This window comes from Podarcis pityusensis (assembly GCF_964106645.2).
Source record: "Podarcis pityusensis genome assembly, chromosome: 9".
NCBI classification, from domain to species: domain Eukaryota; kingdom Metazoa; phylum Chordata; class Lepidosauria; order Squamata; family Lacertidae; genus Podarcis; species Podarcis pityusensis.
Genome location: NC_138034.1, coordinates 63,804,613 through 63,821,986, shown reverse-complemented (window position 1 = coordinate 63,821,986; position 17,374 = coordinate 63,804,613). Strand labels below are relative to the sequence as shown.

Genomic DNA, 17,374 nt, shown 5'->3' with positions numbered 1-17,374 from the left:
TCAAGGCTAGTCATCTGGAAGAAATCTCCCAAGGGAAGCAAGATAACTCTAGGCCTTTAAAAGAAGATTTCAAAAAACCAGTAGTATGGACCCCACAGTTACAGAATCCCTGGAAAGAAGGTTCTGATCATGGCAGCAAAAACTGTGCTTTGATCTCTGATAACTGATTAACACTGATCTCACATGCACCCACAATGCACAATCTGGTCCAGAAGAAAACACCCACTTCACTTTAACAGCTGAACCATGAGTTCAAAACCAACACCATCAGCAACTCAAGGCAACCATTCCAGGTTGCACCCAAACCTTAAACACAAAACATGCTCGTAGTCCTTCGCACACATTATCTCAAGTAAGAATCAAAATGTCATTGTATTCAACTTACCTTCACAGTATTTATCAGCTGCCCATCAATGTAGAGTGCAGCGGTGCTGTTTTTCAGCATGCCTTTGCTCATAACCAGAACCATATGATGCCACTGGCCTTCCACTATATGGTCGCCGCAACGAAAACGAGTGCAACAAGGGAGGATTTCATAGCAGGAAGATTCTTCACTGAAGTCATCAACTGAGGACAAAATAAAATTAAATGGCAGCTCCTATTGTCATATAAATACATACATTAATTGAACAGTCCCAAGTTGGAAGCAGGCTGTATTCTGCATCACTTGCAGTTTTCATCAAAAGCAGCCAGACATCCAGCACAGTGCTATAGCCTCAAGGTGAGGAGTGGCAAATAACAAGAGTAAAAATGTTATGTAGCACAATTTTTATTTTTAGTGCATCAATAAAGCATTCGATTCAGTGTCAACTAAATTAAGATTTAGTACTGTACATTCAGACCTATCCACTCCCCGCCCTTTTTTTAATATTAAGAATGTTATGATTTGGGCAAGTTATTTGCATTCAGAAATGCGGCAGTTAAAACTTTTCTTAAAGTAACTGTTGCTAGAAGGGAGGAAAAACTGCAATCCTGGTTTGAAGAAAACCCTGAAATCAATGTTTCCCAGTTCAGATGTCACAGGGGGAAATGTGGTTTAATAAATCAGGAAATCTAATGCTGAAACTGGGCACATAAGCGGGGAAAGGACTGCTCAAGCTCATCACTCCATTCTGGTTGAGGGGGGGAGCATGGGCTTTATGCCTTACTGTCAACAATAACACAGAATGGTGAGGAGTATATGCTGCACAGTGTGCTTCTTACCATAGTTCTGAAGCAGTTCTTCTTTAGTTGAAACTATCAGTGACCGGTCTTTTGCAGAAAGGACAATGGCAAGGCATATATAGTGCTGCTCGGAGCTGTTTGCCCGTCTTACAACTGTAAGTAACCTGACTGGGTGATGATTTGGAGCTGTACTAAAATGTTCTATGCAAAACCAACTTGAATAGCTCAATCCAGATGGGGGTGGGAAAAGTCTCTCTCCTGTAAGAAGAAGGAAGGGAAAGCTAGATGTGAAGGCAAATGAACACAAGAAGAACAGACAATAAAATTAACCCTGTGGGATGACCACATTCCTGCCTTCAAGCACTAGGAGGAGCAAAACCGAATTGGGTCAAGTATGAAATCACAGTAGAAAAAGCCTAAACATTACAGTTCTTCAAAAACTTTGAATACAGTTTCTCCAAATTTGTAGCTGTTTGTGTAGGAGTGAAGTGAGAATTCTGAAAAGGTGGTAGACATTAATACTGTTTATTGTTACTAACTAACTAACTCTCTCTCTCTCTATATATATATATATATAAAAATCTGTTTCTACAGTAGTAAAAAAGGTAAAGGTACCCCTGACCGTTAGGTCCAGTCACGGACGACTCTGGGGTTGTGGCGCTCATCTCGCTCTATAGGCCGAGGGAGCCGGCATTTGTCCGCAAACAGCTTCCAGGTCATGTGGCCAGCATGACTAAGCCGCTTCTGGTGAACCAGAGCAGCGCACGGAAACACCGTTTACCTTCCCGCCAGAGCGGTACCTATTTATCTACTTGCACTTTGACGTGCTTTCAAACTGCTAGGTGGGCAGCAGCTGGGATGGAACAATGGGAGCTCACCCAGTCGCGGGGATTCGAACCGCCGACCTTCCGATCGGCAAGCTCTAGGCTCTGTGGTTTAGACCACAGCGCCACCTGCATCCCTTCTGTTTCTACAGTAGTATATATCAATTAAAACAAAAGGTCACATTCTATTAAACCTTTTCTACATGCTCACACCAAGAATGCTATAGAACAGGGGTGGCCAATCTGTTTTCTTTTTCCTTTTCTTTATGTTTTCGGATTTTACAACATAAAGTCCCCCCAACCCCACAAGACAATATTCCAGCTCTCTCTCACCGTCTCAGACCACAGCCAACCAGGGATCAGACTGTGAGTGAGATGATATCATGCTATGTAGCCAATCAGATTTGGTTATGAAGCAATGCCAATGAAGACAAATGAAGTGGCATTTTCCCCTGCTGGGGAGGGGCATGTGCATGTCTCCTACACTGCCTGTTCCCCTAGCACAATATGTCGGGGCAGGACAAGTTGCTTTATGGTTTTGGCAATATGAAGACACATTCCCTACAGAAATTCAAAGAATACAGTTGCCCGGTTGCCTTGGAAACTGAGAAATGTACTCCCTTTCACTTCCCTTGCCGTGGTATTCAGATCTGCATCTAGCTAACACCACGTCTTGCTGTGATCTGCTTTTGCACTTCCTTTGTTATGGTGTGGCAAAACAGGGAGTATCATCCCAGTTATAGCACGGATGCTTTCCCTCCTTCTACATGCTGTTTCAAGTCTCCCCCCACCAATCTTCCACAAGGGGGGCTGCTTTGTGAGGAGCAAGAAAATGTTCATGCAGCTCGTGACCCCAGTTCAGCTCAGCTCAGCTCTAATAATCGGATAAATGCACAACTCTGGATTCTTTCTACCTAGTTGGGGGAAGGCAGGGGAATAACAGGTACAGTTGAGCATGCTGCTCATTTCCGTTAGCTCATTTTTAACTATGGCTTAATGCAAAGGCAGCTAACCCACAGGTTGAGCTGGATGCAGCCAGCATGCCACATGGGAGCTGCCCAGAGTGGCTGGGGAAACTCAGCCAGATGGGCGGGGTATAATTAAGTAATAAAACCAGCCCTCACAGCCTTACTTCTCTATCTTGGCATTGGTGATGCTCTGTGCTATGATCAGGAAATAAAATTCCTCTGCTGGCTCAGTGACAGGGTTGAAGGGGCTGGAAATCTTGTATTTTACTCTCACAGAACCTTCTGCAAAATGTAAAAAGGCACCCACAAAGGGGTGGGGGGATGAATTAGGATGGGAGTGGTTTTGCAAGAGCGCTCATCCTGCCTTGGTAGACAGAGCTCCATGTACAGGTGAAGTGAGTATGTGTGCTACCAGTGTGGCAAGGGAGTGTGTGCATATAATAGCCATGTCCACTGCTGATCACCAAAGCAGCCCTGGGATGTAAAAGGTTAATCGCCCCTGGCAACCAGCTCAACGTAAGAACTAAGTGGCTCTTCTGCCACTGGGTTATTTTTTTCTGTGCCTATGCTTAGCATTACTTTCATCATATCAAAAAGTCCTCCGCAATTTTGGCTGCAGGAAACATTTTGCAGTAGTCTGATGGAGCTCCATTACAATAAACATAGCTTTCCCCCCCTGTTGCAATCTTGTGGATTCCTAGTGTATTCAAGAGGATTTATTTACATAAATTAAAAGTAAACTGAGTCAAGAGTAGTTATAGGGCTGCTTTCAGAAGATGACAGGCGCACCAAATCCATCCCATATGGCTATGGCAAAGGACTTACCAGTTCCAATTCCACTGACCACAGTGCCATCAATAAGCCCAGTTGTGACCACATTGTTGGTAGGTGCATTATGAGGGGCCAAACTTGGTAAGAACAGGCAGCTGTTAAATAAAGATCAATGAGTTAGGAACAGTTTTTCCAGTCAATATCCATCAGGTGTTATCACTTAGTCCATGGAAGGAAACAGAGAGAGTCTTTAAAGCAAGGTAAAGGGACCCCTGACCATTAGGTCCAGTCGTGACCGACTCTGGGGTTGCGGCGCTCATCTCGCTTTACTGGCCGAGGGAGCCGGCATACAGCTTCCGGGTCATGTGGCCAGCATGACTAAACCGCTTCTGGCGAACCAGAGCAGTGCATGGAAACACCATTTACATTCCCGCCAGAGCGGGACTTCCGGGGGCGGCGCGAACGGCAATGGCGGTCCTCTTCTGAACGGGAGAGGAGGCTCCGCAGGCAACGGGTCGTCCGCTACGGCGAAGCGGAGACCCACTTCGGAAAACCCCAGGCGGCAAGAGCCTGGGGTCTTGAGGCTCGGTGGGCGCCTAGAGCGACCCTCCAAGTGCAGAAGGAACCCCGTAAGGGGCTCCGGAGCACGGAGGGGGGTTGCGGCGCTGTGAGCTGTTTCGCAGCCTGAGGAGCGAAGCCGCGCTGCTGCTGTCGGTGAGCGCTGATCCCTTTTCCTGCTAAATTACGGATCCGGACGAAAAAGCAACTAATTTGTGAGTAAAAGACTGAATCACTTGAAATTTGAGACTTTAAAAGGGAAACTTAAATTGGCTTGAACTTGGCTGTGAGCGGAGAGACGTGGAAGCAGGAAGTCCGTCTTCCGCAGCCATTGAACTTGAAAAAAAGCAATCAGCTGGAGGAGTGGAGGCTGAAAGAAAGAGACTCTAAGTTTTACAGATCTAAGCATCTATTTGAACTTGCATTTTAAAGTAAAGACTTTAAGTTAAAGATTTGGGATTTCTATTTGCACTTGACTTTCCTCCTCTTATTGGATTACAAATTAAAAGGTGAAACCCAGAGTCAGGAGCTGCCTGAGTACTAAGGGAGCTGTCAGTACTGCAGATTTGGATACTGTATATTGGAACTGGAAACAATCTGAGGGTATTGAGACCTTTTAAATTTGAAACATTCTTTTTGGAGATAAATAAGCACTGTCTGCAACAAGGTGACCATTTATAAACTCTGCTAAACATTTGTATTTGAAGGTTCTTGGACATTAATTTAGACTCTGAAAGATAGATTAAGCTCCCTCTAGAGGATTGGATTATAACAGTGATTTTACATACACTTTTTACTTTCGATTCCCTTGCTGTTTGCTTGCTCTGGACCTTTCCATTCCCATGGGAACAACTCAGTGTGACCTTGACTGACAGATAACGTTGGAATGAGTGGCACAAGAAAAAGAGGGAGAGCTAAACAAACAACTCTAACAACTCTAACCTCAGCCTCACAGACACGCAGATCATCTGTGCCTACTTTGCCCTCAGAAGTGGAGGGTGAGGGCGAAGCAGAGCAGTTACAACTGGAAGATATGGCCTCAGGAGCATCTGCTTCTGTACTAGACAAAATCTTTGAAAAATTGGAAGCTTTGGACAAGAAAGCAGATGCCCAATCAGCAAAGATTGATAAAAATACAGAATGTCTAAATAAATTAACCACACAAGTGGCACAGAATGCACAAGCAATTGGACAGCTAACGGAGGCCTCAGCAGAAAATCGGAAATTGACTGAGGACACCAGGCAAAGATTTGAAAATTTAGAGCAAGAGGTAAGACCATTCACTAAACAAGTTGGGGAACACCAGATTTATCTCTCGATGATAGAACTGCGAAACCGTGAGAACAACTTAAGGATTAGATCACTACAAGAGGCAGAAGAAGGAAATCTAACTGAGTTTTTGACCAAAGAATTCTCCAAGTTCTGGAACTTGGAAGAAAAGGACTTTAAAATTGTGTCAGCTTTCAGACTTGGAAGATTCATAAAGAAGGAGAGGCCCAGAGACTGTTTGATAACATTGAGATCAAAGGAGGAAAGGGATAAGATTTTGGGACTACACTTTGTAAAATCACTGGAGGTGTTGGATAGAAGAATTGAAATTTATAAAGATATCCCAAGACTACTGCTTGACCTTAGAACCGCCTATTCTGAACTTGTTAAACTACTAAGGAGCAACGCAATTCCATTCAGGTGGGAATTTCCTCAAGGATTATCTTTTACCTTTAGAGGGAGAAAGGTCAAAGTGAGAACACTGGAAGAGAGAGACAAATTCCTGTCTACACACGGAGAGGACCTTCAAAAAAGAATTGAACTACCTTCTGGGCCTGAGGCAACGCCAATACCAACATCAGCATCTGTGGAACCTGAAGACCCTGAGAAGATACCACCCCTTGAAAAATAACCAGATAGTTCAGGATGTCTCTGCAACTGTTGAGCTGGAATATTAATGGTTGTAACATTCCGGAAAAAAGGAAGAAAATATTTCATATATTAAAAAAAGAACAATTGGACATTATTTGTTTACAAGAAACACATGTGACGAGGCTCCACAGAAAAGTGTTAATAAATAAAAGATTGGGCCAGGAATTTGTATCTTCGGACAAAGTTAAGAAGAGAGGCGTAGTGATATATGCAAAAGAGAGCCTGTCACCTAAATTCCTATTTAAAGATGAACATGGAAGAATTTTGGCTATTGAGATACAATATCAAGGAGAGAAACTGCTGATATTAGGAATTTATGCACCTAATGAAGGGAAATCGGAATTTTACAAGAAGTTGCAGGAGACAATGCTGGATTATCTAGACTACAACAACATCATAATGATGGGAGATATGAATGGGGTCGTATCAACTAACATGGACAAGTCACAAAGTCAAAATGTTACAAAAGACGGCAGACTACCTAAAACCTTTTTTGAAATGACTGACAATATGGACTTGATTGACATTTGGAGGACAAAGAACCCACTAGGAAGAGAGGGAACTTTCTTTTCTGAAGCCCAACTGACCTGGACAAGAATCGACCAAATATGGATTTCTAGAGGCCTGGCACCTAAGGTTAGAAAAGTGGAAATCTGCCCAAAGACCTGCTCCGACCACAATGCAGTAAAGATGGATATGACACTATTACCAACTGGATCCTTTAGATGGAAGATGAATGACAATTTGTTTAGAGATCAGGAAATTACCAAGAAGGCCCAAAAAGTTTTGAAGGACTATTTTGAGATAAACATGAATAATATGGTGGAAAAAAGAATAATCTGGGACGCAAGCAAAGCTGTAATGAGGGGATTCTTGATACAACAGAATGCAGTGAAGAAAAGAACACAAAATGAGAAAAAAGATAAGATCTTGGATAAAATAAAAGAATTAGAGAAGAAATTAAGACTGAATCCGAAGTCACAGCCAACTCTGAGAGAAATTAAACTTTATCAAACACAATATTCTAAGTTGATAAATCAGGAAATTGAATGGAAGGTTAAATTAATGAAACAAAAAACGTTTGAGTCGGCGAATAAATGTGGAAAACTGCTAGCTTGGCAGTTGAAGAGAAGACAAAGATTAAATACTGTTACAAACTTAGAGGTTGATGGAAAAAACATCCAGAATCCAGTGGACATTAGAAAGTGTTTCCAGAGATACTTCAAAAAATTATACACCCAAGGGCCGCAAGATGATGTTGAGATTAAACAATTTTTGGCAAAAAACGGATTATCTAAATTGTCACAAGAAAATAGGACAATCCTGAATTCTAAAATAACACGACAGGAGATCGAACAAGCTATCCAGAACATGCAACTTGGCAAATCTCCAGGACCAGATGGGCTGACCTCCAAGTACTATAAGACATTGAAAGACTATTTGATACAACCTTTGATGGAGGTCAGCAATGAAATTATGGAGGGGAGGAGGGCACCGGAGTCGTGGAAGGAAGCGTTTATCACATTAATACCAAAGTCGGAAGCTGAAAAGACACAACTTAAGAACTACCGTCCCATCTCTCTCTTAAATGTGGATTACAAAATATTTGCAGACATTTTGGCAAATAGATTTAAAAAAGTTTTAAATGAAGTAAATTCATAAGGACCAGGCTGGCTTTCTCCCAGGAAGACATCTGTTTGCTAATACAAGGAACATTATTGACATTTTGGAACTTTTGCAAACAGATATAAATACAAAAGCAGTTTTAATTTTTATAGATGCGGAGAAGGCCTTTGACAATATCTCCTGGAAATTTATGATGGGAAATTTAAAAGAGATGGGAGTGGGACGGGGTTTTGAGAATGGGATTGGAGCGATATATTCAGAACAGAAAGCTAAACTGATAGTTAATAATGTGGTTACGGAAGAGTTTAAAATTGAAAAAGGGACACGACAAGGTTGCCCTATTTCCCCTTTGTTATTTATTTCGGTTCTGGAAGTGCTATTGAACATGATTAGAAGGGATCAGTTGGTGGAAGGAATTCAGGTCGGTCAGAAACAATATAAATTAAAAGCTTTTGCAGATGACCTGGTTTTGACCTTGCAGAAGCCAGAGCCCAGTACGAAAAGAGTATTACAACTGATTAATGACTTTGGTCGGGTGGCTGGATTTAAATTAAATAAACAGAAAACTAAGGTTTTGGGGAAAAACTTGACTAATACAGAGTCAGAACGGTTTCAGAATGAGATGGAACTTAATGTGGTGAAAAAAGTAAAATACCTAGGGGTAAACATAACAGCAAAAAATCTAGGTCTATTTAAGGACAATTATGAAAAATGTTGGACAGAAATTAAGAGAGACCTAGATAGTTGGACAAAATTGAAACTTTCTTTGTTAGGCCGAATTGCTGCTATCAAGATGAATGTATTGCCAAGGATGTTGTTCTTATTTCAAACACTTCAGGTTCTGGACAAAACGGAGTGCTTTCAGAAGTGGCAGAGAGACATTTCCAAGTTTGTCTGGCAGGGCAAAAAGCCCAGAATTAAGTTTAAGATATTAACCGATGCAAAACAAAGAGGGGGCTTTGCCCTGCCAGACTTAAAGTTGTATTACGAAGCCGCAGCGTTTTGCTGGCTAAAAGACTGGCTACTTCTTGAAGACACTGATGTGTTGGATTTGGAAGGGTTTAACAATACCTTTGGATGGCATGCATATTTATGGTATGACAAGGTTAAAGCAAACAAGGCCTTTAAGAACCATATTGTCAGAAAATCATTGTTTAATGTCTGGTCAAAATATAAAGACTTGCTGGAAAATAAAACACCAAGGTGGCTTTCACCTTTGGAAGCCAAGGCCCGAAAAAGACCCAATATGGAGGCTAAATGGCCAAAATATTGGGAAATACTAGAAAAGGATGGAGACAAATGGAAATTGCAGAGTCTAGAGAAAATGAAAGACAAAGTGCGAGATTGGTTACATTACGCTCAGATCAAAGAAGTTTTTAAAAATGATAAGAAATTAGGGTTCCAGGTGGAGAAATCGAAACTAGAAACAGAATTGTTAGAACCAAAGATTAAGGTACTTTCAAGGATGTATAACTTGCTGTTGAAATGGAATACACAAGACGAAACGGTTAAATCGGCTATGATAAGGTGGGCACAGGACATTGGGCATAATATCATGTTTGAGGACTGGGAGAGGTTGTGGAGTAATGGACTGAAATTTACTGCATGTAACGCCCTGAAAGAAAATGTAATGAAAATGATTTATAGATGGTATATGACCCCAGTCAAACTTGCTAAAATTTACCACCTGTCTGATAATAAGTGTTGGAAATGCAAAGAGTGCGAGGGAACGTTCTTCCACCTCTGGTGGACTTGCCCTAAAGTGAAGGCGTTCTGGGAAATGATTTATAATGAACTGAAAAAGGTATTTAAATATACCTTCACTAAGAAACCAGAGGCTTTCCTTTTGGGTATTGTCGGCCAAGGGGTGGCAAAGAAGGACCAGATATTTTTTATGTATGCAACAACAGCAGCAAGGATACTTCTCGCAAAACATTGGAAAACCCAAGATCTACCCACACTGGAAGAATGGCAGATACAACTGATAGACTACATGGAACTGGCTGAAATGACTGGCAGAATCCGTGACCTGGGAGAAGAGAGGATTGAGGAGGACTGGAAGAAATTTAAGAACTATTTACAAAAGTATTGTAATTTGAGTGAATGCTAAATAAGATGCTAGACTAAAACAACTGAGCACCACTAAATTTAGAAGTTTTTAAGAAAATAAGTAAGACTGTGAAAATTTAGCTCCTTTTGAGAATTATATGATTATGAAATATAGAAGGGATATAAGAATTTAAATAAGATGATAAATTGCTGACAAAATGTTTTAACGATGAAAATGGGAGCGGGAGATGTGAGGAAGTCCAAAGAAAATGTGAAAATATGTCAAGATCGATGTTACATTGTTTAATATGTCTATTTTTATTGTAAAATTTAATAAATTGCTTTAAAAAAAAATACATTCCCGCCAGAGCGGTACCTATTTATCTACTTGCACTTTGACTTTCGAACCGCTAGGTTGGCAGGAGAGGGACCGAGCAATGGGAGCTCACCCCATCGCGGGGATTCGAACCGCCAACCTTCTGATCGGCAAGTCCTAGGCTCTGTGGTTTAACCCACAGCGCCACCCGCGTCACTCTCTTTTAAGCAAAGGGGTGTGTAAAAGAGGGAAAATATAGATTGCGCAACACGCTCTTGATCCCTTAATGATCAAGCAAGCATTAGGAGCATGGCTCCTTTTCTCAAGAGCAAGAACGAGAATTCATTTTATGAAGATAATTCCTTGTATAAATACTTCAATAAGTGAATTACAGAATTTAATATTAATGCATACTTTTAAGATATCAACTTTGCAGATTAAGCCTCTTTACAGATTAGAAGAATAAAAAACTGAGTAAAACAGACTCAAGAAAGCTAAGGTGTATATTTAATCTACAATAATCAAATATGCTGAGATTATTCCATGATCACTGAACTGCCTTTCCAAAGCTGCTACTTTAATTATTAATTATATTTCTCCAAGCCTGATTCCATTCCATTTCCTCTGACAAAAATTTTCTAGGGAACGAAGGGATTTTTTTTTTGAGAACTGGATGTCGGTGCCACTTCTTTGCTAAGAAAGGGTTTTTAAAATACACACAAAACATCTAACCTACATAACCCACATTTGCTTTGTGGGAGCATCTATACTCAAAGAATTCATCATCTGAATTAGGTGCATTATTATATCAGAGGCAGCCTTCCATGGCACAACTAATGGTTTTGAAAATCAAAGAAGTTAATTAGGAACTGCAAACATTATTTTGAAACAAGAAAAGAGTAAGAAAAGAGCCTTTACGAGACCTTACCCAAACCCTTCAAGAGACGTGTCAAATTCAATAAATGCAGGAGTAACTGCTGAGCCATGAAGTCTAATATCATGTGGGGTTGTCATGGAAACCAAACATTTCACCCTCGTCAGGGGTACTGTGCTTCCTTCTGCTGGTTTTAAAAGGCTCTTGCTTATCCTGTAGTGGTTATCTTCATGTAAACTGAACACACAGTCAGTACCCAGGCCTTCCATTGATGTAATCATGCTATCTATAGCAGAAGTTGAAAAACGAAATACTTTTTAAAATAAATGATAATAATAGAAGATCCACACGAGATTAGTATTGTCAGTAAGGGAACCCAAATACAATAAAAGGGACAAAAGTACATTTTGTCTTTTCCTACAAAGTCCCAAAATATGTTTGCCATTCAACCCACTGTTGATTCACACAACTACCAGTTTACATGGTGCAGCCACCAATGGACTCCAGGTGGTTGCAAACAATGTGCGTCAAAATTAACTGCCTGTGAAACTTCTGTAACAGAAGCTTTATCTACACAAATGCAAGGTTTTCTAAACACGGGTTAATTAACTACAACATAGCCTACATAAATGGAAGTATTTAAAATTAAATCAACCAAGTCCTAATGAGCTCAACATAGTGAAGCAGTCTTGAGTTCTGCTATGCCAGATTAACTGGGCTGTGACCAGAGAAAATAAAATCCTTCCTTTCTTCTTTGCAATTAAAAAAAGTAGGTCTTAATTGCTGTAATATCAGTAAAACAAATGGAAATTTGGGAGCACCCAGTAGTATATACCATTCACTATTTGAGGGCAGAGGTTTACCCATACGAAAAAATAACTATCCTGCTTTGCAGTAAATGGAAACAGAAAAGCATTAAAGGGCAGGTTGTAATAGCAGTTCAAGACAGCAGGCTGGCACAGGTGTAGTGCAGCCTGCCCTTTAACCTTTGTTAAGAGATCAGGAACAGCTGGAGGAGCAGATCCTTACAGCTCAGCCCCAACCCCCAACTCCCCCCCCCGTTAGCATGATTTGCTCCTCTTCATCACTGTCGTGTGTGACAGAACCGAAAGCATCACCCCTCTTTCTCCTTAAGAACCAGTGTTATCTAGCAATGAGTCCATCATTCTGTAACAGTAAGGCAGTTGCCTCACACAGCCTGAGCTTTGCGTACACCCACAAAATTTTTTCGCTCTATAGGGCGCACCTGACCATAGGGTGCACCTAGTTTTCAGAGGGGGAAATCAAGGAAAAAATTATGACCCCCCCCCCCAGCTCTGAGAGCAGCGGACAGGCTGCACGCAGCCTGTTCACTTCTCCCAGACTTTCTCCCTGCTATTGCGGGAGGTGGGGGAATTCCCCCATCTCCTGCAAAAGCCCACAGGAGGGAGAAGGGACTGACTCGGCCAGTACTGACTCCCCTCCAGCGTCGCGCGCCTTCCCGCTGCCCCCCGAGCCTGTGGGGCTGGGGGGGGGGAGCGCTGCTTTCCCCCACCGCCAGCCTCAAAGACCAGACTCTCCTGGCTTCAGCGAAAGCGCAAGCTTCGGAGGCTTCTCGTTGCTATTGATGAAGCCAGGGAGCCTGCACTCGCTCCATAGGACGCATACACATTTCCCCTTAATTTTTGGAGGGGGAAAAGTGCGTCCTATAGAGCGAAAAATACGGTAGTGATTGATTCATCTAACTGGCAGGGAAGAGACGTTTGCTCAAATTTACAACTTTATATCCATGGGTGAAAAGCTTTTTCCTTGCGAGAAAAGCCAAGTTTCGAAACCGCCATGCACATGTGAATGCAGCAGCAGATCTTTAATCAGGAAAGAAAAAGCTGCCTTAAAAGCAGGGCTGTACACTTGTTTCAGATCCAGTGTCCTAGCTGGCCACATCTAGGGTCAGAATTGCTGCCAACTGCTAACCATCGTTAGGCTCTATAAGGGAAATCCTCACTCCTTGTCATTACCTACAAGCATTAATTAAATCTCACTTGTTAGCTCTCTGAAACATTGTTGAAGCATGGCCAGGTTTCAGTCTGGCGGTTACTAATGAGTGCCTCAAAACTATTTCAAACATAAAAACACTTACTTCTCAACTCCGGCTCATAACTGAGTGAGCTTGGTTTATGCACTCTGTATCGTTTCAACAGCTTCTTATCCCAGGCTCCACAATTCAGAGGATTTCCCAAACGTAAAAATTCCCTAGAGAAAATGGAGAGGGAAAATAAGAAAGGCTTCAAAGTCATTTGCATTCCCTTTTATTTGATTAAGTGCAACAGCTGCCACTCGAACATGTACATACATTAAAATGTGTTTAATCAAAAACTATTTAGAAAGTAAATAAAGCAAAATACAGACCAAAAGAACCCTAAATTTTATTTAAATATAAAACAGAACTGTAGAAATCCACACCTACTTCACCAACGTCCGTGTGGTCTTAGGCATTATGTCTCAGAGGAGCCAAAATCCTCTTGGCATAATTATGTGGGTTTTTTCGTATTAGGAAGTAGGTACAGGTGCAGAAACAGACAAAGATACAGACACATCACCCTCAAGTGCTTGATTTCAAATGCTATCAATTTAGACAATCTAAGACTGCATACATATTTCAGCTCATTTTAACTAACATTTATGAACATATTCCCATATATGCATTTTACAGGGCCACTGAAATATTAAAATAGTTTTCAGTGCATCATAGTTCAACTTTATAGTGCTTCTTTCAGCTTCCCCCACTCTCCCTCACCCTAAAGGATAGAACAGTAAAGCACAACAGCTGCTTCAGTTCGTGAAGCTTCTCCTGTTCACAAATCACCAACTTCATTATCAAGGTGCTTAAAGCAAAACAAGTGTTTGTGAAAGTGACAGCGTATAATACTTTTTTTAAAATGTGGAGATTGTTCCCATGTCATGTGTGAAGCAGTTTCGAATGCTGACCTATTTAAATATGTTTTGCACCGTGCAAAAGAACTCTCTCACTGTCTCGGAGCTATGATAAACAGCAACAGAGAATGTACTTAAACAGGAAGTTTAATACCAGATTCATTCTTCTCTCTCTTTAAATAATCCTAAACCCAACCTCCATGTCAATTCAATAAAATACATTAATGTCCATGATCAACAAGCAGCAGGAGGAGGAGAGGACAGAGGGTGAAGAAAGAGCTGTGAGGGGTGCCCATCCTCTGGACCCCCTGGGAAACTCAAAACACCTGCTGTCTTCTGTTTCCAGGAACTACTATAGTTGTGAGACTTTTGTGGGTGAGCTGAGAGCTTGTTTGGACTCTGGGCGAGAACCTGGAGGCTGAGTGGGGTGTGTGTCAAAGTAAAATTAATGGATATTGATTCGTCTTTATTAGCAACTTTGTATTAATGTAACATTTTTATACGTAGCTGTGTATTTTTGTAATTTCTTGTTTACATTGCCTGTTGTTGCTTCAGTTTTTTGTATACCGCTTAGTGATATATATTTTTAATATTAAGCAGTCTAGAAATCAAATAATCAAATCAAATGTGAATTATGAGAATTTGAATTAAACCCATTCTTCTACTTACCTCAGCACCATCGGTTCCAACGCCTGAGAAGCCAACCTTTCAAACATCCTCTGGAGTGGGGGGTGCAAAGAGTGGTCCTCATCAGCAAGAGCTGCACTGCATCTCTGCAGAAGTCGTGCATGGAGTCCAGCTTCACACATGACTTGCTGATTTCTTTCGGTGTGCACTAGAGACTGCAAGATGTTGGCCACTGCTAGCTGAAGATCTAGGGCATGCTGCAAATTTTGCACAGGCATAAATGAGACAAAGACAAAACAAATCTGTAAGAAAACAATCACGAAAACTGTGTCACTCACCATTTCCAGCAAGTGTGTGTGTGTAAAATTTAGGATATTGCACAGTGGTCTGCTGCTCAAAGAAAGAAAGGGTTAAAAAAAAAAAACAACGTCAGGACAACCACAAACTCTTAAGAGCACTTAAAATAGCCTTTGGGATTCTGGTTGCTAAAGTCAGATCATTTTTATTGGACATTTTACTGATCAAATTAGCCAAGAACAAGAACTATGGTAGTGTTTTATAAACGGAAATAATGTCCAACTCACATATTTTCATACTATCAGCTGACAAAAGCATTCTGTCCTATACTTTACTCACCTACGCTCAGTGTAGATGCTTGTTATATTTTTAAAACAAACAAACAAACAATTTTGTTAGAAAAGTCAGGTTTCTGCTACTACTGATTTTGGCTTTTTGAAATACAGCTATCAGGGACTAACAAATGATGAGCACCTTTAAATCTCATAAGGCAGAGTTCTCAAGTTGGCATGTATTTTGTAGGTAACGGCTGGAATCCAATTAGCTTCTTTAGGAACTCTCAAACATTTCAAAGTGCCCAGCAGGTCCTCATGTCATGCCATAAACTTTGGAAACACCCTAGCTTCCCATTTCAAAAGTGCTTTGTCTGCTATGTAGCACAGGGAGCTACTGTTCTAGAAGATGAAAAATCCAGAGCTTCTTTAATCAGATGGAACTAGTTGGTTGTGCTGTTCTTTTTTATTCAAGCCAATAACTGTACAGTGTCTAAGATTAAAATTCACTGCTTCCTAGTAAAGCTCAAGAGTTAACTTTAAGATAAAGCAATTAATTAGGTTAAAACAGATCTTAAACTCCCCCAATGTATTCCTTTATAAGCTTTCTTAACTTAACCCTATAGGGGTAAGCAGTATATTTGAAAAGGTTCTCACTTCTGGCTGTGTATTTGACCCAACAGAGACTAAGAGGTCCAACATGGAAAGCATAGCTCCAGGATGGATGATGACGGCATCTGAACTCTGCAGAGACACAGTTCCTTTGTGCAGTTTCAAATCAGTAGGGTTTTTGGGAGGAAATACTGGAGGTGTTGCAGTAGAATGATATGCGTGCCTAAAGGTAAGGAGGAAAAATAATAGGGCTTTAACACACATGCAACATTAAGCTTTTCTCAAAATACAGCATTTGGATTAAATATGCCAAGGCTTTTCTGGTATTCACTTTCCATAATATGTGCTCCAGGTGGTATCTTCTTTTCAGATGTGGCACATGCATAGATGTTGCTTGCTGGCTCTTCCTAGAATACCAGCTTAATGGAAAATTACACCAGTAACATTTGTGGATATAGAGATAAAGCCTGCAGGCATTATGGCAAAAACCAGATAGCAAACAAGAAGAACCACAAATTAGGTTTTTCAGCTTCATGACTCTGAGATACTTGGCAGCCCAGATGAACTGTAAACTTAACTGGTAATTTCTCATGCACCGAAACAGGTTTAGGCCTAAGGAGGTGAAATTTCCAAGAAAACATTGGGTCAAGTGGCCAATCTGGATTGAAACATAAGCTTGCATCTGTTAAAGAGTCCCCTTATGTCTTTCTAATTACAGGAGATGTGTGTCTTTCTTCATAACTAGTTAGCTCAAGACTGCTTTAAAATACTCTCTCAGAAAAGCCCCATAACCCTGCCTCCTCAAAAGTTGCTCTGAAATCGACCACTTGTAAAAGGATTTAGTGCATACTTGTCCCCTCCACACACCACTTCTCATTCGAGCATGAACAGCTCTTGGCAGGGTTACTTGCACACCCTTTCTCTGTCATCAAGACTGTGACGTTTGCTCAGTCTTGGGGAGAATGACAAATCAGCACACAGCACGTTGAATGGAATTGCTAAGCACGGCAGATAATGATACTCTGGTAATAACCAAAGGGGCTTAATATAAGCACAGGGTGTGCAGCACACTTACATATTTTTTAGTTGTTACTTTTGTGGATCACAAGAACAAGAAAATGTCTTTCCTAAGGGGGGGGGGGAGTTCTGACTAAACAGCAGAAGCCAGCCCAGCCAAAAGGGACTCAGAACACTTGGCAACTGTAATTACCAATGGATAAGAGCTTTGTGCACTGAAAGAAGAGTTTTTAAAGACCCCAAGAGGATTCTGCAACCGTTTCATACAAATCTTAACTAAAGATTCTTCACGGATGATTTTGTTGCCTCAGCTCTCTACCTCTCCAACTGTGCTTTTAAATATTGCTGGTAATGTTTTGTTTTGCAGTAGTCATCTATAATTTATTGCAATTAATAAATACCACAGTAACATGAATGAAGAAAAACAACAACCACCCCACCCCCAAGGAACAGTATATATAATCTGTTTCCAAACAGATTAATATATATATTCCAATATATAATCTGTTTCCAAACACAAACCGATGCAGCTCCCCAGGAAGAGATTTTTAATAACCTCTTATTAC

The 17,374-nt window shown here is 41.0% G+C and overlaps 1 protein-coding gene across 5 annotated transcripts in view; it reads right to left on the bottom strand.

The window, feature by feature from the left end:
- The window catches only part of WDFY3 (WD repeat and FYVE domain containing 3), a 130,559-nt gene that overhangs the window by 67,550 nt on the left and 45,635 nt on the right, over positions 1-17,374 (bottom strand). For all 5 annotated transcript variants that reach the window (XM_081020608.1, XM_081020605.1, XM_081020607.1 and 2 more), the window contains 7 exons: positions 15,837-16,014; positions 14,653-14,867; positions 13,190-13,302; positions 11,125-11,356; positions 3,782-3,882; positions 1,204-1,422; positions 386-567 (listed from right to left, as the gene is read on the bottom strand). In XM_081020608.1, the coding sequence (XP_080876734.1) occupies positions 386-567; positions 1,204-1,422; positions 3,782-3,882; positions 11,125-11,356; positions 13,190-13,302; positions 14,653-14,867; positions 15,837-16,014 (1,240 nt within the window). The remainder of the gene's footprint in view (positions 1-385; positions 568-1,203; positions 1,423-3,781; positions 3,883-11,124; positions 11,357-13,189; positions 13,303-14,652; positions 14,868-15,836; positions 16,015-17,374) is intronic.